At 54.3% G+C, this 17,214-nt stretch overlaps 7 protein-coding genes and 2 non-coding genes across 9 annotated transcripts; 7 read left to right on the top strand and 2 right to left on the bottom strand.

The window, feature by feature from the left end:
* Window positions 1-2,274: 2,274 nt before the first annotated feature.
* Window positions 2,275-3,248, top strand: ACRALDRAFT_2040999 (uncharacterized protein; the record flags this gene model as incomplete). The annotated part of the gene is made up of 4 exons (XM_071021115.1): window positions 2,275-2,309; window positions 2,418-2,496; window positions 2,650-2,841; window positions 2,958-3,248. The coding sequence occupies 4 exons, from the start codon at window positions 2,275-2,277 to the stop codon at window positions 3,246-3,248; spliced, it is 597 nt and encodes a 198-aa protein (XP_070877981.1).
* Window positions 3,249-4,281: 1,033 nt separating this feature from the next.
* Window positions 4,282-4,821, bottom strand: ACRALDRAFT_2040998 (mitochondrial 54S ribosomal protein mL40; the record flags this gene model as incomplete). The annotated part of the gene is made up of 1 exon (XM_071021114.1): window positions 4,282-4,821. One exon carries the CDS (start codon window positions 4,819-4,821, stop codon window positions 4,282-4,284), a length of 540 nt encoding a protein of 179 aa, XP_070877980.1.
* A 2,719-nt stretch (window positions 4,822-7,540) lies between these two features.
* Window positions 7,541-7,612, top strand: ACRALDRAFT_t97. The gene has a single exon. It is a non-coding gene; the product is annotated as a tRNA-Ala (tRNA).
* A 487-nt stretch (window positions 7,613-8,099) lies between these two features.
* Window positions 8,100-9,215, top strand: ACRALDRAFT_1062050 (uncharacterized protein). The gene has a single exon (XM_071016527.1). The coding sequence runs from the start codon at window positions 8,182-8,184 to the stop codon at window positions 8,863-8,865; it is 684 nt and encodes a 227-aa protein (XP_070877979.1). The 5' UTR covers window positions 8,100-8,181; the 3' UTR covers window positions 8,866-9,215.
* A 169-nt stretch (window positions 9,216-9,384) lies between these two features.
* On the top strand, window positions 9,385-10,736 carry ACRALDRAFT_1062048 (uncharacterized protein). Its single transcript, XM_071016526.1, has 3 exons — window positions 9,385-9,911; window positions 9,977-10,040; window positions 10,111-10,736. Exons 1-3 carry the CDS (start codon window positions 9,579-9,581, stop codon window positions 10,551-10,553), a joined length of 840 nt encoding a protein of 279 aa, XP_070877978.1. The 5' UTR covers window positions 9,385-9,578; the 3' UTR covers window positions 10,554-10,736.
* Window positions 10,737-11,536: 800 nt separating this feature from the next.
* ACRALDRAFT_1069115 (uncharacterized protein) lies at window positions 11,537-13,874 on the top strand (the record flags this gene model as incomplete). The annotated part of the gene is made up of 4 exons (XM_071017634.1): window positions 11,537-11,703; window positions 11,808-11,873; window positions 11,953-12,020; window positions 12,124-13,874. The coding sequence occupies 4 exons, from the start codon at window positions 11,537-11,539 to the stop codon at window positions 13,872-13,874; spliced, it is 2,052 nt and encodes a 683-aa protein (XP_070877977.1).
* Window positions 13,875-14,634: 760 nt separating this feature from the next.
* On the bottom strand, window positions 14,635-14,719 carry ACRALDRAFT_t78. Its single transcript has one exon. It is a non-coding gene; the product is annotated as a tRNA-Lys (tRNA).
* A 465-nt stretch (window positions 14,720-15,184) lies between these two features.
* Window positions 15,185-15,945, top strand: ACRALDRAFT_1062046 (uncharacterized protein). Its single transcript, XM_071016525.1, has 2 exons — window positions 15,185-15,615; window positions 15,676-15,945. Exons 1-2 carry the CDS (start codon window positions 15,508-15,510, stop codon window positions 15,811-15,813), a joined length of 246 nt encoding a protein of 81 aa, XP_070877976.1. The 5' UTR covers window positions 15,185-15,507; the 3' UTR covers window positions 15,814-15,945.
* A 326-nt stretch (window positions 15,946-16,271) lies between these two features.
* Window positions 16,272-16,996, top strand: ACRALDRAFT_1055642 (uncharacterized protein; the record flags this gene model as incomplete). Its single annotated transcript, XM_071015858.1, has 2 exons — window positions 16,272-16,285; window positions 16,414-16,996. The coding sequence occupies 2 exons, from the start codon at window positions 16,272-16,274 to the stop codon at window positions 16,994-16,996; spliced, it is 597 nt and encodes a 198-aa protein (XP_070877975.1).
* Between the last annotated feature and the right edge of the window lie 218 nt (window positions 16,997-17,214).

Genomic DNA, 17,214 nt, shown 5'->3' with positions numbered 1-17,214 from the left:
GCTCGCCTATGCGACGTATTATCTACGTCTTTGTCCCTATACCTGTTTCAAAGCAAGTACCGCATCGGCCCTCAAGGTACATGTTGTCAGTACCTATACTTCGTACGAAGTATACCTGGCTGCGATTTAATTACTATTTTGCCCGTGATATCTAAGGCACCCTATCTACCTACCTAGGTATTCTCTCTAATTCTACATGAACTATTTCGAAGCCATTCTTTATTTTTTTCAGTCTCTGGAAACATTCGGTTCAGAGATCCCTATTATCGTGATGCCTTTAAAGTACTAAGTAGGCGGCACCTGTCTTCACCCTGCGTCGCTTATGTAAGCTACCTCTACGAAGTACGTGTGGACATGCCGCGCTTTCACCTCTGATTTTCGGCGGGCAGCGAGTCGATGCAGCGAGGAATGCAAGGTATTATATTAGAGGACGCATACCTCGTCAACAGACTGATCATCCTAATATCGTGTCTTCTGGACGACGTCACAGAAGAGTCCTGTTATACGTCCGTTAAGCGCACGACGATATACATCGTTCCTAGTGGACTCCTGCTTCAGGTCCCCGTCGCCGCTATTTCCAATGCGGCGCGGGTCTCTTGCGCTGCTTGGTGAAACTCACTTGTTTCGTCCAGTAACTGGGAAATCAATCAACTGCGACAGCAACTCGGCACCCGTAAGAGGTCTGCGTACTGTGGGATGTACGATGGGTAATCATATGATTATATGATGTACGAATACAAGGCGACACAGGCAGGCTACATTTTCTTTCACCCCTTCGACGGCTCCGAAGAAGCCCAAACGACGCGGCTGCCGGCATAGCTGGCCGCCAAAATGCGGACGGCCAAGCTTACTGTTAACCTCTTTGCTGATCACCCGTATCCCTTATTTCGACCGCTCTCCCATGTTTGTGCTCTCTGAAGATGATGCCGCCGCTGAATTCATTCCCACATAAGGACCAACATACGAGCTGCGTGGAAATCCCCCGGCCGTCCACCTCAGAGAAGGGAATGGCAAGAGCCCTGCGGAATAGTCCTGAAAGGTCCTAGACGGTCCCACTGCATCGGAGCTGTCGTTGCCGTACGCTGTCGAGAGCTGACCGTCGTCCACCTTAGAATACTCCGCGCCAAGTGATTTCAAACGAAACGCAGGTCCTATAGCTGGTGGGACCCAGGTGTCGTCCAAGGACCCAAAAAAAGAAACCCCTTGCAAGACTTCCTCGTGTCGCGAGTGCTCTCGTGTCGCCAGGCTCGAAGAAGAAAAGCGTACGGAGTAGTCTCCCTCTTGGGAAGGGAAAGAGCTAAACGGTCCTCGAATAAGCTTGTAAACTTGGCTACCGTGGGTTTAAAGGGGCACAGAATAGGACCAAAAAGGGTCAGCTCGTCGTACCTGGTAGTGTACAGCGTACAGGAGTACTCAGTGTACAGTGTCTGTACTTCGTATCCAATCCAACGGCGCCTCCCCCGGAAAAAAAGGGGACAATTGCGCCGAACTATTACTACAGGTACCCTTACGGGATACTTCGTACTTCGACGGTCGTTTATTAGGAAACCGTTACTTCGACCACGACCACGCTTCGGCCCTTTTGCCTCTTTCTGATGCGGCTGGCTTCGTCCCCTCGTCGCGCCATCTAGCCCGGCTTTTATTGTCGATATCGTTGTTCTTCAATCCTCTCGTGTATTTATTTTATTTATGCACGTCAATTGTCTACCGTTTTACATTAATCCCTCTGACCATTTCTCCCTCCCTCCCAAATCCGCAACGCCATCGGAATTCCATCACATCTACCATCACGGCAATCCCACCCGTCGTCTTCCCCCATTGTCAGCCTACCGATACTGTTCGACCGTTCCAGATTCGACGAGAGAGTTAAAAGTCCTCCCTCGTTTCATCCCGGCATCTGCTCCTTGTCTGCGTATTGCCCACCACTGCCTAAACACCCATCCCACCTGGCCTATCCCGCCTATCCCCCTGTTCTCTGGCCCGTCGTCCAAGCTCAATCATAGGCCCTGGTACATTTTCGCCCTTTTTCGACGACTATTCCTTTTCAACGCCAGTCTTATATACCTACCTACGTCAAAGTTCCTCTTCCTGCACTCGTGGTCAACATCCCAAAGCCCAACGCCACGCATACCGCCCGCCTACCAATTGACCCCCTATCTCAACGACAACTAGCCGTGTCCCGACTTTCCCGCCCCGTCTCGCCCTCCGATCATCCTAACGAGTGGCTCCGTCGTCCTCTCCGTCTCTTCCGTCATCCTCTTTACCACGTCCACCATGGCGAGCTCAAGTCCTCAAAACGTTATCCGGAGGTTGGTCCCATCGGCGCTCTCATTGCCGCCCATCCCCCTCTTTCGCCATGCTACCTAGCATCATCGATGCTGTGCGGCCTGCTGATCTGTCCCATGTCCCAAACACAGAAAACTAGTCATCATCGGCGACGGTGCTTGTGGAAAGACGAGTTTACTCAGCGTCTTCACTCTAGGATACTTCCCAACGGTATGTCCACTCCGCTCACCTCTTCCCCCTGTTTCCCTGATGGGAGCTCTGCTAACTCGCATGACGCATTACAGCACTACGTCAGTCAACTTCCTTGCCCTCCCCTTTCCTCGACCCGACAACCATTCTGACCCTACCACGGCCGAAAAACAGATTCCCACCGTATTCGAGAACTATGTGACAGATTGCAGGGTAGACGGCAAGTCCGTCCAACTCGCCCTCTGGGATACCGCAGGCCAGGAAGACTACGAGAGGTTACGGCCCTTGGCCTACTCCAAAGCCCACGTAATTCTCATCGGTTTCTCCATCGACACCCCAGACTCGCTCGATAACGTGAAACACAAGGTGCGTCCGTCCGTGCCTGTCTCTCGCTCACTCTTTCTGGGGCGACATGCTGCCACACTACTCAAGGCAAAACGACAAACCACTAACAATTATATCTTTCCCTCCCTTCGAAACAGTGGATAGAAGAAGCAAGCCGTCTCTGCCCCAACGTCCCCATCATCCTGGTCGGCCTTAAGAAGGACCTCCGCGAAGACCCGGTCGCAGTCGAGGAGATGCGAAAGAAGTCCCTACGCTTCGTCACCACCCAAGACGGCGACGCCATCGCCAAGCAGATCGGCGCACGGAAATACCTCGAGTGCTCCAGCCTCAGCGGGGAGGGAGTCGACGACGTCTTCGAGGCCGCTACCCGAGCCGCCCTCCTGACTTTTGAGAAGGGGGAGGGAGCCGGGTGCTGCGTCATTCTGTGAAATAGAGAGGAAAAAAGAAGAAGAGGGGGGAATATACGAGGAGAAGAACGTTCCAATCTAACGTAATGCGCGGTAGCAACAGTTACGCTGCCGGCTTCAACAACATATTGGGAACTCCCAGGCACACTACCGTTGGAAGAAGACAGAAACGGAAACTCGATGTTCTTTGCTGGGATGAGGTTTCGCATCAAACACGGATAATATCTCGAGTATCGAAGAGACCTGCCGGAGAAAGTGGAGTGGTATAATCACGTTTAAATGCCAGAGGAGTCTGCTTGCAGTACCGACGTACGAGAACGGTCCGTCGTGGACAGCCAACTACCACAGACATGCGCACCCATGTCAGGATATATCGAAATGCGAGATCCGCGATCATAGTCTCATACTACGAGCATCTCTTCCGCAGTCACGGCCAGTCAGTGTAGGATAATACGGGGAGCTTGGGAAGGGAAACAGAAACATCATAGCAACGGAGGATGGAAAGGTCGTTGACATATCTAGCCAAGCTAATCACGCTTCTACTTCATGGTGTTGGGGAACAAGGCGACATAGCTTGGATGGTCTGCTCTCCTTGATTTTTCATTGGGATTTACATTATCATCTGATTGTATTTTGTTTTTCGTTTTACAGTCCATCGCGCCACACCACATTCATGGCAATGCAGGCCTCGGAGTGCATCCAATCCCTTGTTCCTCTAGAATACTTTTACATGGAAAGGAAATGAAGAACACCAAAGCATAAAATAACTAGCCTCAGCCTCGGCCTCGGTCCATACAAGTCTCTCGTCTGAGCCAGACCACGCTTGGACAGCCCAGAAAGAGAAGAGTATGTTCCGTCATGGCACCATTCGTGGCCGAAAGAAGCCTCTGTGTGAACACAATCAAGAAGAACAATAGGGGGGAAAGGTCCAGTTGAGGCGACAAAAAAAGGAAAAGAAAAGAAAAGACGCGGGAAGAAGAGCAGCTTCAGAACATTCCCATTCCATCATACACACAGCCTGCAATTCTTTTCCCACGTCGTCAGGTTCCATCTTCTACCGCTTCCAATCGTGGTCCCAGGCAACCCGGGCCGGCGTCTCGGTCTGCGGGCGGGCATACTCGATCGGCACGGCATGGAGCCCATAGAGGCCCTTCTTCTCTTGCGCCACACGGTAAAGATATCCTTCGCTCTTGAGGCCCGGGCCCTCGGTGACGCGGAGCTCCTCGCAGGCGTTGTGCATGCCCTGGTACATGCGCATGCGCTCGCGCTCCAGCGCCTCGCGGGCACGGCGCTGGTGCAGCTGCCAGGCGCGGTGGATGGTCCAGTGCCGGAGCCAGCGGTTACGGGCCATGCGGAGCGGGGGAGGCGCATAGCCGTGCAGGTTGCCGCGGAGCTTGGCCACGCGGTGGCGGAACTCGTAGCCGGGGGACTCCTTGCTCTTCTTCTTCCGCTTCTGCGGGGCAGGCGTCGTCGAAAAGGCGCGTAAGATGTTGGGGAATAGTGCTTGGAGGGACGTTGTCGTGGTGGTGCCGCCGAGAGGTGCAGTCACCGTGGGGCGGGCCAGCAGGCCGCCGAGGGAGAAAGGCAGAGGCATCGTTAGTTGGATGTAAAGGCTCCGGAGGGGATAGAGACGGAAATTGTCGGGAGTGATGGGTTGAGAAGCACTGTCTGTCGGCAATCACGGACGGTACAGTATGGTATCGTCTGGGCACCCAGTGGCTTCAATTGAGTTTCCGAAGTTTTCTGGGACGATGCTGGCTATCGTCCTGGTCGGTTTCTTCCAACGAACGACGGGTCTGGGGTGCAAGAGCTTGGGAGGTGTTGGCGTGCTCGTTTTCTCGCTTGTTCTGGAGTACCTGACTGCGGCCCGTGTCTGGGGCACGAAATGTACGAGAAGTCGCGAGGGCTCGAAATGCGTCGACACCTTCGGTACTTGCAACTGCTGGAACACTGGGGGCTGCAAAATGAGACGATGTCGACAGCAACGGCGAGTCGGATGCAGCAGTGCCAGGGGCCGTTTCGGCGTTCTGTAGGGTTTCCTTGCGATCGGATTTCGTCTTGATACGCTCGATAGCGCACAAGGCCGAGCCGAGATTGACTTGCTTCGGGAACCTGTGACCCAGGTGCTTGGGGTCCGGGTAAAAGCCGTGGTCGCGGGTGTAGTTGGCCTTGTTCAGGTTGTAGAATGCGTGAATGTAGGACGAGTCGCCGGGAAGGGTGTAGGGTCGGCGACGCAGCTGAAAATTGAGCCCTGCATGGTACTCGCACGGTTCCCACTGTGGCTGTTTCTGCCCGGGGAGGCGCCTGTGGCTTGACAGCTCCTGGACGGCAAAACCTCGGTCCTGTGCGGGTCCACAACGCACACCACCCTCGGCCTGGCCCGTGCCACTCCCTGCATGATGCGACGACGACGACGACGACGGTATCTCGTCAAATCCAGAGAATCTCTCTGGCTGGCTGTGGCATGGTGATTCGAGATTGACATTGCCGTCGCCCGTGTACACCAGCACTCGTCTCCGGGTTTCTTCCATGTCAGGCCCGTTGCAATCCTTCGCGCTGTAGGTGCTCCCGTCATCCGCGTGGCTGATGGTCCGCGAACACTCGTCTTCATCGAAGAGCAAGCTCCGTGCGATTTTCTCTTCGTCTCTCTCGTGCAGCGCAGCTAGCATGAGCACCGTCTTCATGCCCTTCCCGAGGATTCCGAGGATGGGGCCCAGCGCTTCCTCGACCGGGAACACGAGGCGGATTTGCCAGAGGAGCCAGCCGAATTCGCGCATCCGGGACGATCGATGCAGGACGGCGCGGTAGGCCGCCTTACGGTCATTGGGTACTTTCTCCTTCCAGAAGAGGTAGAGGGCCTCCCACTCTTTGGGCGACCAGAAGACTTGATCACTGCTGGTCAGCCAGCGCTTGGTCGTCGGTGACAGGCTTGCCGGGTCCCGATGGTTGAACTCGAGCAACGTAACGATCATGAGGATGGCGTCTGGAAGAGCCTCCTGCCGGAGACGATTAATGTATAGATCCTGGGTGTAGGGCACCTGGCCTTCGTATACCCAGACACGCCTGTCATTTCGGGGCAAGCAGGGCATGTTTCGGTACACGAAGATGTAGTCGCCGGGCTGGTGGCCTAAGTAGTGATTGGTAACCTGGCCCTTGCGGTTCATGAGACCCTGGGAGATGGGGCGGAACAGAGGATGGCTATCACTGCCGGCTTTGTCCAAGATGACCGAGAAGTGCGGCGGGCCCTCCATTGCGTCGAGGCGGCCACCAGCCGCTTTGAACTTCCTGTTGTACTTGATGATCTGGTTGGCGGTTCTTTTGACGATATGCTCATCTTCGTTTTGAGTGTTCTGGTTCTTTTTCGGGTCCTTTGAGTTGACATTGTCTTGCGGCAGCTTAAAGTTGAGTATGGTCGTCTCATCCATCTTCCTTTTCAGATGACGTTTGTCTCTGGCTTGACGTGCGAGGATATACTTGACCGAATCAGAGTCACGGCGTGGCCTATGCCATAGGGGGCCGAGGTTGTTAAAGGAGATGTGTTTCTCCCAGGCGATCTGCGTCGCCTGCCCCCAAGGCTTATCCATGCCCCAGTTTCTAGGGATAGTATCAACATTGATACCCTGTAAGAGGGGCCCTGGATCGTGTGCGCGCGTGATTATACTTACCAGTAGGTCTTTCTGGATATATATGCAATGGCAGTACTATATATGCTGATGGTTGATGCTGATCTGAACGCGAGGGCTCACAGAACTACCAACCACATTATTGTGGTTTTATAGTAATGACGTGTTGTTCCGTTGGATTTATATCGCGCACACAGTATAGATAGTGTCCCTGGTATGTATCACTATAACCCAGGAGTGATATTGCTGGGAAGGAGGGTTCTTTCCTGGTTGCCGCGGCGGTGTTTACAACAGCCAGCCACCTTCACCCTTCTTAACATAACTGCCTTCTATTTTACAAAGCGCTGTACAAAGCGACTATACCGTTTTACAGTTTCCCTTTCAAGCCACCAACATATCAAGCCTAAACTCAGTGTCTACGTGACTGACGTACGCCGTCCCAGAATGCCCATACTAGACTATCGCCATTTTCAGATATCGTTAAGTTTATTTTTTACACTGCTTGGTCCGAACATCAAAATAGTCTACAGACAGAGACCAGTTACTGATTCGATCAAGTCAACTTATTACTTGCTTTTTGTTATGCTGCATGCTTCACTTCAAAGCTCGACTCCCCGGAGTGTCACGTACCGCGTGGTGGGAAGAGTGATATACCACAACCACGGGCCCACTCCCAACACAACATCCAATGGGCGATTGGTTTAGTGGTATAACGTCTGCTTAGCATGCTGAAGGTCCCGCGTTCGATTCGCGGATTGTCCATTCTTTTCTTCTGAAGTCTCCTTTGACTTTTTTGTTCTTTTTTCTTTTCGTCTGCTGTCCATTCCATCTCCTAACATAAATGGAAATGAAGCGACAGGTTTCAATAACGGCGCCTAAGATCGAGAGACATCGCCAGCCAATCAATACGCGACTCCGACCAGATAGTTTCAGCGTCAAAACCATGTTCGTACTTTTTTTTAGCCACTTTACGATAAGTTTACGACAAGTAGCAATACCTTGAGTATTCTTACTCTTCCAGTTCTGGACCGAAGAAGAAGCCTGTTAGGCCCCGCCAACATTGTCCTCCAAAGTACAGGGACTTGGCAAGGATATCGACGGATTTAACCTTCAACACGTACTTCGTATATTGGTGGTAGTAAAACATCCGTCGGAATGTTTGCCCAGTGACTGTACTCGGCACATAAATTGTGTATATGGACAGTTCTTACGGCCATCCTCCATTTCACCAACCATACTTCGTAAGCCCGCAACGGAACGTTCGATATAGCGCAAGACGGTTCATACTCATCACAGACTCGTAGCACTTCACGCTTTCGCAATCAGTACTGATGACCGGTAGTCATTTGGGAAGCACACCGTTCGCCGGTGACCACAGACACACGAGCGTAGCTCCGTCTGACCGCCGGCCTATTGTCATTTCTGGACCCTCTGGAGTCGGCAAAAGTACACTTTGCAAGAAGCTTCTGGCTGCGCACCCCGGGACCTTCGCAATAACCGTATCGCACACAACCCGTGCACCGAGAGCAGGCGAGGCCGAGGGAATAACGTATTACTATGTCTCGCGCGATACGTTCGAGTCCCTCATCAAGAAAGACACGTTTATAGAATATACCGAGTTCAACGGCAATCTGTATGGCACCAGCAAGCAGACGGTGGTCGACCAAGCAGCCAAGGGCCTAGTTGTCCTGCTCGATATTGAGATGAAAGGCATCAAGCAGTTACAGAGCGAACAATTAAAGGCAGACTCCCAGATCAACCCCCGATATATCTTCATCAGACCACCGAATATCACTGTGCTCGAAGAACGACTCAGGGGACGACGTACCGAGGACGAGTCGAGTATTCGGAGAAGGCTAGCCCGGGCCAGAACCGAGCTCGACTTTTCCCAAACGGGTGTGTACGATAAGATCATTGTCAACCATGATCTCGAGGCGGCGTTTCGAGAGTTGGAGGAGTTTGTGTTTGACACATATTCGGTCGAAGGGTCATCAACAAGTCCAGTTGAAGATTAGAGAATACCCGGACTTTGAACATGTCGCAGTGGAAGTAAGACTGTGAGGCGAGTGCGATATCTTCTCAACGACCGTACCAAAGAGAAAGGAGGAAGGTTTGGATTAGGGGAAACAATTACTGCCCTCACGCCACGCCAGATACACAGCAACGGCAAGAGTGTCAGTTCGCCGTCTCTTTAGAAGGCACAGGCGTCCCTACATGCTGTTTGGACGCTGTTTGACCCGTGGTTCCGGTCGAGGTTCGTGGGAGCTATTGTGGTCTGTAAGAGCTCGCAAGATGTCGTGCTGGGACTTGCGGGCCGTTGCGGTATTTTCGCTATTCACAAGGGCAATGAGTGAAGTGGAATAGCAAGGTGGGCGTTTAAGTAGAAGAAGAACCATCTTGTCGCGCAACGGCGTCCGGTACGTCATGCACGGAACCATATCCGCCCCACGTGACGTGGGCGAGCGGCCTCAATGGCAGCGGCATTTGGAGGCGGGGCACGACTCCCTCAACAGGCTCCCTCTTCACTTCAAGCGGCATCTTCAGTCGAATGCACACGTATCAACGCCTTTTTCGTCCCTTTCTTTCTTCAGTACACTCTTCTTCCCGCCCTGTTTTCCTGGCCTTTCTTACAACTCGGCGCTATCCCGCTGCTTCCAGCTTCTCTAGGCTACTCTCTGTATCTCAGGCTTCATCCGCTAATCTCCAGGCGCAACAAACCGGCCTCACCATGACATCCTATCACGCGCAATCCCCGGCGCTGTCGCTCAGTTCTCAACCTGAAGACCAAACGCCCGATGGTCTGAACGCCTTCAACTCGATTAAAACCTTCCTCGAGCCAGGGTCTACAGTATCGGCCGACGCGACTGCCTCGTCCGTCGTGGCAACTATGTTGCCGACAAGCCTTGACCCTGAGCAGAAGGCAGATGCACTTTGGTCGCTTTATAACGTCCTCATTGGCATGGCCAAGCAGATACCCCACGATCACCCTGCGTTGGTCAAGCTCGTGCGTGTGGTCGACCGCCTCGCTCGTTCTACCAAGACCACTGTCACACAGCAGGCTGTATGTCATCCCTAATTTCGCGCGCGCTGGCCCTCCCTCGCCAGTGCCGTTTCTTACAATCTCAGGGTGACGAGGAGACGGTTGATCGACTCCATATGCTAGGTTGGAGCCTCCGTGATATCTTTGGCCGTACGTCCATCCCCACTTCCCGATGCTTGCGAGAAAAGTTCATGTATGATCTGACACAACCCCGTGACAGCACCTGAATTCACATCCACGCGAGGGCCACCGTCTCAAGCGGAGAAGGACGCCTACCTGAGCACGCAAGCATTCATAGCGCTTCTATGGAGCGGGGACCTTATCGAGGGATGGGATTTCGCGCTGTGGCAGCTGCGCTCGGCACTCGAGGAGAAGGCGCAGCAGTCCGAAGAGGAGAAGTTGCTCGTGGCTGCTGCCGCGTTGTGGGTGATCCATGGCGGACCGCGAATCTGGCAGCTTGTCGTGGACACGCCGGAGTATGCCGGTTCAGACCAGCGGACTCTTCGGCCAGGAAGCAAGTTTGACGGTCCCGGGGGTTACAGCGTCCAGCGGTGGGAGTATTGGCTCCGCGCATTTGAGGAACACGCGGGCGAGGATGACATGACCGGCAGACTTGCGAAGCGGGCCGTTGCAGTGATGAAGGGGTTGGGAGGGGATGTTTAGACCACTTGTCGCGACGCTCGGTGGGTGTGAAATATCAGGGGAGATGCATTTTAGCACCAGAAATAGACTCCTTGGACGCAAGGCATGATCATGATGCCGATGAACGGATGTGGACAGTCTTTGCAACTGTAAAAAAACAAAAAAACGAATCGAGACTTTGTAGCTCCTATGACGAGATGAAGGAACAACGATGAGATTAGTCAATTCTAACCAATTCGGCTTTGCAGTGAAGTGAGTACACGATTGCGACACGTTGTACCTAGTGTCGTTGTACCAGGCACATTGACGGCTCGATTGATGGAGGCAAAAGCGACGGCTCGAATCGTCCTGATTCACATGGCCTGTGGAAGGGTTGAAAAAAGGCGGGAAATAAAAAATAAGAATAAAAATTAAATTAAAAAAGTTTACTCCTCCCCCACAGTGGCTTCCGCTGAGTCATCCTACACTTCCCGAGTCGAGACTTTGCCTCTTTGCCTCTTGCCTCTTTCTTGCGTGCCGGCCACCCAATCAGAAACGGAAGAACCGACCCACCAGAAACGGTCCTTCCGCTCATTGGAAAGAATTTTGCAAAGTGGATGGATGGGCCGATATCGCCTAGGACAAGGAGGAGAGTTGGCCCGTGCCTGTGCCGAACACCCCACATTCAGCACCCCGGGACACAGTCACCGCTCGTCGATATTTTTCCCTTGGTCTCTCCGATGGGGCTGGTCTTTGAACTTTCAGTTTGTCTTGTGTCTTGTCACCAACAACACAGTCATACTGTTCCTGTCCTGTCCCCCGGTTCTCTTTGAGCCTTTCAGGTTCAATTCCCTCGGGGCGCGTCTACGACATCTCCAGTTTATGTTGTAGGCCTTGATTACTTTCTTTCTTCTTGTTTTCTCACCCATCTATACCCTTTTCTCTTCTTTCTCGCCGCCTTTTCTTCCCCATACTCCCTCTTCAACCCGACTGCCGCACTTCCGACTCGCCCATCACCTCTCGCCATGATGCTCCGAAGCCGTAATGCCACCCGTGCCCTCAGGGCCGTGGCGCAAAGATCCGACGTCGCCCGCTCCTTCACCTCCTCTACCGCCGTTGCCGCCCTCCAGTCCGCCAAGAAGGTTCCCTCTGAAGTGAGGAATCAATCCACCTCCGCGTCATCACCAGCTCCGTATGTCCAATGCCAGTCCTGTCCGTGGATTTCTAGATAACTAATTTGGGCTTGCCGCGCCATAACAGAGAAGTGAGAAGTTCTCCAGCATCCAATTTCAACAGAGAAACCGACCAACGCAGCCATGTCGAACCTCTCGTCAACCGCCGTGCCCCCGACATGGACGAGTCGTACGTTGCCCTCCACCGCCTTCCCGCTGGAAAGAAAACGCATACGACGAGCCGCGAGCTAACAATTCCGCGATTCTAGGTTCATTGGCAAGACTGGTGGTGAAATCTTTCACGAGATGATGCTGAGGCAGAATGTTAAGCACATTTGTAAGTTGCCACTTGTCACAGACATATGCACACCCACACCCACACAAACTCTCTCTTCCCCTCGCCTTCTAGCTGGCAGATTGTTAACACGCGACACCTACAGTTGGATACCCTGGCGGCGCCATTCTCCCCGTCTTCGACGCCATCTACAACTCTCCCCACTTCGACTTCATCCTACCCAAGCACGAACAGGGTGCCGGCCACATGGCCGAAGGGTACGCTCGTGCCTCGGGCAAGCCAGGTGTCGTCCTCGTCACGTCGGGCCCCGGCGCGACCAATGTCATCACCCCCATGCAGGACGCTCTGTCGGACGGAACGCCCATGGTCGTCTTTTGCGGTCAGGTCGTCACCACCGCCATCGGCAGCGACGCCTTCCAGGAGGCCGACGTTATCGGCATCAGCCGGTCGTGCACCAAGTGGAACGTCATGGTGAAGAACATCACCGAGCTTCCCCGTCGCATCAACGAGGCGTTCGAGATCGCCACATCCGGCCGGCCGGGCCCCGTCCTCGTCGACCTGCCCAAGGACGTCACCGCCAGCGTCCTCCGCCGCGCCATTCCCACCGACTCGGCCTTCCCGGCTCTGCCTAGCGCCGCCTCCCGCGCGGCCATGGCTCTGACCAAGAAGCAGCTCGACTCGTCCATCAAGCGCGTGGCCGAGCTCATCAACAAGGCGGAGAAGCCCATCATCTACGCCGGCCAGGGCATCGTCCTCTCCGAGGGCGGTCCGGCGGCGCTCAAGGAGCTCGCCGACAAGACGTCGATCCCCGTGACCACCACGCTCCAGGGCCTGGGCGGGTTCGACGAGCTGGACGAGAAGTCGCTGCACATGCTCGGCATGCACGGGTCGGCCTACGCCAACATGGCCATCCAGGAGTCCGACCTCATCATCGCCCTGGGCGCCCGGTTCGACGACCGCGTCACGCTCAACATCCCCAAGTTTGCGCCGGCGGCCAAGGCGGCGGCGGCCGAGGGCCGGGGTGGCATCGTCCACTTTGAGATTATGCCCAAGAACATCAACAAGGTGGTGGAGGCCACCGAGGCGGTCGAGGGCGACGTCGGGACCAACCTGCGGGTGCTCATCCCGCAGGTCGAGGCCAAGACGATGGAGGACCGCAAGGCGTGGTTCGGGCAGATCAACGAATGGAAGGCGCGCTGGCCGCTGTCCGACTACGAGCGGTCGGAGCGGTCCGGGCTCATCAAGCCGCAGGCGCTCATCGAGGAGCTCAGCAACCTCACGGCGCACCGCAAGGACACCACGTTCATCACGACGGGCGTGGGCCAGCACCAGATGTGGGCGGCGCAGCATTTCCGCTGGCGCCACCCGCGGACCATGATCACGTCGGGCGGCCTCGGCACCATGGGCTTCGGGCTCCCCGCGGCCATCGGCGCCAAGGTGGCGCGGCCGGACGCGCTCGTCATCGACATTGACGGCGACGCGTCGTTCAACATGACGCTGACCGAGCTGTCGACGGCGGCGCAGTTCAACATTGGCGTCAAGGTGATTGTGCTGAACAACGAGGAGCAGGGCATGGTGACGCAGTGGCAGAACCTCTTCTACGAGGACCGCTACGCGCACACGCACCAGGTCAACCCGGATTTCATGAAGCTCGCCGACGCCATGGGCGTGCAGCACCGCAAGCTCGTCAAGCCCGAGGAGACGACCGAGGCGCTCAAGTGGCTCATCGAGTCGGACGGCCCCGCGCTGCTCGAGGTGGTGACGGACAAGAAGGTGCCGGTCCTGCCCATGGTCCCGGCGGGCCACGGGCTGCACGAGTTTATCACGTGGGATAGCGCCAAGGACAAGGAGAGACGCGAGCTGATGAAGCAGCGCACCTGCGGCCTGCACGGCTGAGCTGGATGCTGTGTCTTTCGTTGTTCCTTTGCGTTGATTTTCTGTGCCCGTCGTTGGTATCCATGTGTCTGCGCTTGTTTGGTCGATCGCCTGGGCGTTTCTTTTTTGCATCCTTGCTGAAGTTGTATGGCTTTTTTGGTTCAGTCTATCCTTTGACTACGGGCAGAGAGAGGTTTTACCAGAAGAAGGTCCGCATGAGCGGCAGTAGGGGTTTCTCCTTCTGCCTGCTGAGGAAAACAAAACGTGCTGTTTTTCCTAGACTGTGTCCATGACAGCCGATTCGAGGCATGTTTGCATTTCATCTGGTTTCCGTTTCCACCTCTATAACAAAAGCTACTCGGGATTTGGAATTCAAGATGAGGCAGAGTAGGAAAGACGTTGGACCGACTCGGTGTGTGTTAGAGGGCTGTATATATATCTGACCAGAGACGAGTTGAATGGCGAGAGCAAACTGTGAAACATGCCAATTATTCTCCGTTTTGTGTGCTTGTTCTGCGGCGTACGTTCTATGTGTAATACTGGCTGTGTGTCCTGCTAAGGGCAGTGTTTGTCCTCCTCGATCGAGGATGAAGAAGAGGTTGTGATGCTTATTATTGTGGTTGCAGATTCACACCTCTTGCGCAAGTCAACTACAATACATCCAGCCCGGGAGGGAAGATAGAAGGAGGAAAAAAAAAAAAAAAAAAAAAAAAAAAAAAAAAAAAAAAAAGAAAAGGCAAAAACAAAAAATGAAGGGACCCGAGGATTTCGTCAGGAATTGAGCCCGACGTGGGGATCGAACCCACAACCTTGAGATGGTGATCTCTTGTAAGAGTCTCACGCTCTACCGATTGAGCTAGCCGGGCCTGCCGGTTGTTGTTGAAGATGGTTGCGAGAATTGGTGTAAGAGGGCTGGCCCTAGGACACGGTTCCCGGTGTTGTGTCGCGTCGCGTGCGTTGAGCTTTTTTTTTTTTTTTTTTTTTTTTTTCCGTTCTTTGTTCTTCGGTGGGGGTCCAGCGGGGATAAAGAGAAAATTCGGATGGCCCACCATGGTAGGTACCAACACGTATGTACTGTACTATTGCTAGTGCAGGCACAGGTACGTAGAGTCGCGTGCCAGAGGCACTGGGTCCGTGTTGGATCCGGGTACGGGACCGGCTGGCTGGGTTCAGCTAGGAATTCCTCGGACGGGTCAAAGGTAATGAAATCGGAAGAGCGCGTTCCATAGAACCACGTTGGTCAGATCAGATACGACTCCTCCGGCTCTATATAACGTAGCAAGTGCATGTACACCACGTACTTCGTACACTCGGACACGTGGAGATCGGAGGCGGTCCGGTGGTAAGGGGAGGGGCTTGCCGATGTCCAGTTTCCGCTTGTCGCCAGTTGTCACCGAACATTTGTTCCCCACCCTGCTGACTTCTACGTCATCCATCACGCCGCCACTCATGATGTTCCTGGTTGCCATCGTCGTCATCGCCGGACTCTCGCACACGCTTACCTTGTAACTCAGTCCAGAGCCAACCTTTTCGTCTCACAAACACCAAGCAGATACATATATTCCCGTCTCCTTACCCTCGCGGAATTCAGACTCCTCACATCATATCGTCCCTCAACACACAGACATTTGAACATCACGAAGCCACATCCAAGATGCCCCTCGTCGTACCAGGAGTCACCACCCAGTCGGATGACAAGACTACGGAGTGGTCGAATAAGCTTGTGGGAAAGAAGCTAGACGATGAAAAGTCCGATGAGATTGTGGGGACCTCCCTTATCGTCTTGGCTTCCAGAGTCTACGTCGGCTAACCCAGATGGCAGTGCTTCTGCAAGAGAGACCTCCCCGAAGAGCACCGCATCATCCAACCGGGGATGATGGTCACCAAGGATTACAAACCCAACCGTCTCAACGTCCATGTCAATGAGGATGGCACCGTGTCTCATGTTGTGCACGGTTGAGGGCCTGCTCGACGGATCCGCGGGAGGTTGATGGTCTTTGAATAGTCTCTCGTCAGATTCGTAGAGAGAACTTTTTAATCGTAGCGTCATGGCAAATAATATCTCTTTTTTATCTACTCTATTCGTAACTGTACTTTGTACGTACTCCGTACCTTTCCAGTCGGCCTGACCTCGTGATTTACCTCCATTATCGCATACCTGGTATTTACCCCGCCATCAAGAGGTCACGGTACAGTGGACAGCCCAGGACTAGTGCGGGGCAATTTCTGTCGCACGGTCAACCACCCCACTATCCTAACCACGCTGGCACACTGCACCTTGCGCACCTTCAACGTTCACCTCCATTCGATCAACCTTGCTGCTCGTGAGAAAAACTCGATACCCAAATCAATCTCCCAAGATAACTTTGAAAACCGACCCGACACTGCTTGGACCAACACTCTCGAACGCTCGCCAAGATGTTCAAGAAAGAGTAAAAAATCCCTTTCCCTCTCTCCTTGCCCGTTCTCTTTTCCCCTTCTACCCCGCCATCCCAATATCAACCAAGGGAATCACGAGGCAATACAGACACAGAAGCAATGCTAATGAAACTCCCACCAGACTCCACCCGTCCCCCAAATCCAAGCTCAAATCCTCCGTACAACGCGGCATCCGCCAATCCGTCCTCGAATCCTACCCCCTCCTAGCCCCCTACATGGAGGAGATCATCTCCAAAAAGGCCTCCCTCCAGCAGATGAAGCTCCCGGACCGCTGCACCCTGTACATCCTCGACGGCGAGCCCCTCTTCTGGGAACACGACGACGTCGACCACCTCCTCCCCCACCTCCGCCTCGTCCACCGCTTCCCGCAAGCCTTCCCCTCCATCCGCATCGACCGCGGCGCCATCCGCTTCGTCCTCTCCGGCGCCACCCTCATGGCCCCCGGCCTCACCAGCGCCGGCGGAAGGCTCCCCGCCCCGCGCGACGTCCCCGAGGGCGAGGAGGGCCCCGACGAGGACGGGAGGTGGAGCCGCGAGTTGAAAAAGGGCGAGCCCGTCATCGTCATGGCCGAGGGCAAGACGGAGGCTTGTGCCGTGGGCGTCTTGGTCGAGGGTACAGCGGAAATCAAGGAGAAGGGGAAGGGTCCTGTTATGGAGGAGTGCCATTACCTCGGGGATGGTCTTTGGAACTTGTCTACTGATTGATGAGGACGGGCGATGGCCGATGGCCGAATGGGCGAATATCTCCCTTCCTCCTCCTCCTCTTCATCTGTTCTTTTTTCTTTCCTTTCTTTTTTTGATTTCCCTTTCATCTTGGTGTATCATGGCGGGTTGTGGGCGAGTCGGCAGTGGACACTTCCCATTTACATCTCTGTGCATTGTCTGTAGATGTTGGTCATGCATTGCTTCTATGTTGTATGGGC

The sequence above is a fragment of the Sodiomyces alcalophilus genome (genome assembly GCF_042370955.1).
Source record: "Sodiomyces alcalophilus JCM 7366 unplaced genomic scaffold ACRALscaffold_2, whole genome shotgun sequence".
Lineage (NCBI taxonomy): Eukaryota > Fungi > Ascomycota > Sordariomycetes > Glomerellales > Plectosphaerellaceae > Sodiomyces > Sodiomyces alcalophilus.
This window is presented reverse-complemented; position numbering and strand designations above follow the sequence as displayed.

Bases quoted from the DNA above. Each gene is read 5' to 3' on its own strand.
- ACRALDRAFT_1062048 (XM_071016526.1), top strand. From the start codon at position 9,579: ATGACATCCTATCACGCGCAATCCCCGGCGCTGTCGCTCAGTTCTCAA. The intron at 9,912-9,976 runs GTATGTCATCCC...TTACAATCTCAG, and splicing joins CCACTGTCACACAGCAGGCT to GGTGACGAGGAGACGGTTGA. The intron at 10,041-10,110 runs GTACGTCCATCC...ACCCCGTGACAG, and splicing joins CCTCCGTGATATCTTTGGCC to CACCTGAATTCACATCCACG.
- ACRALDRAFT_1062046 (XM_071016525.1), top strand. From the start codon at position 15,508: ATGCCCCTCGTCGTACCAGGAGTCACCACCCAGTCGGATGACAAGACT. The intron at 15,616-15,675 runs GTGGGGACCTCC...CCCAGATGGCAG, and splicing joins ATGAAAAGTCCGATGAGATT to TGCTTCTGCAAGAGAGACCT.
- ACRALDRAFT_1062050 (XM_071016527.1), top strand. From the start codon at position 8,182: ATGACCGGTAGTCATTTGGGAAGCACACCGTTCGCCGGTGACCACAGA.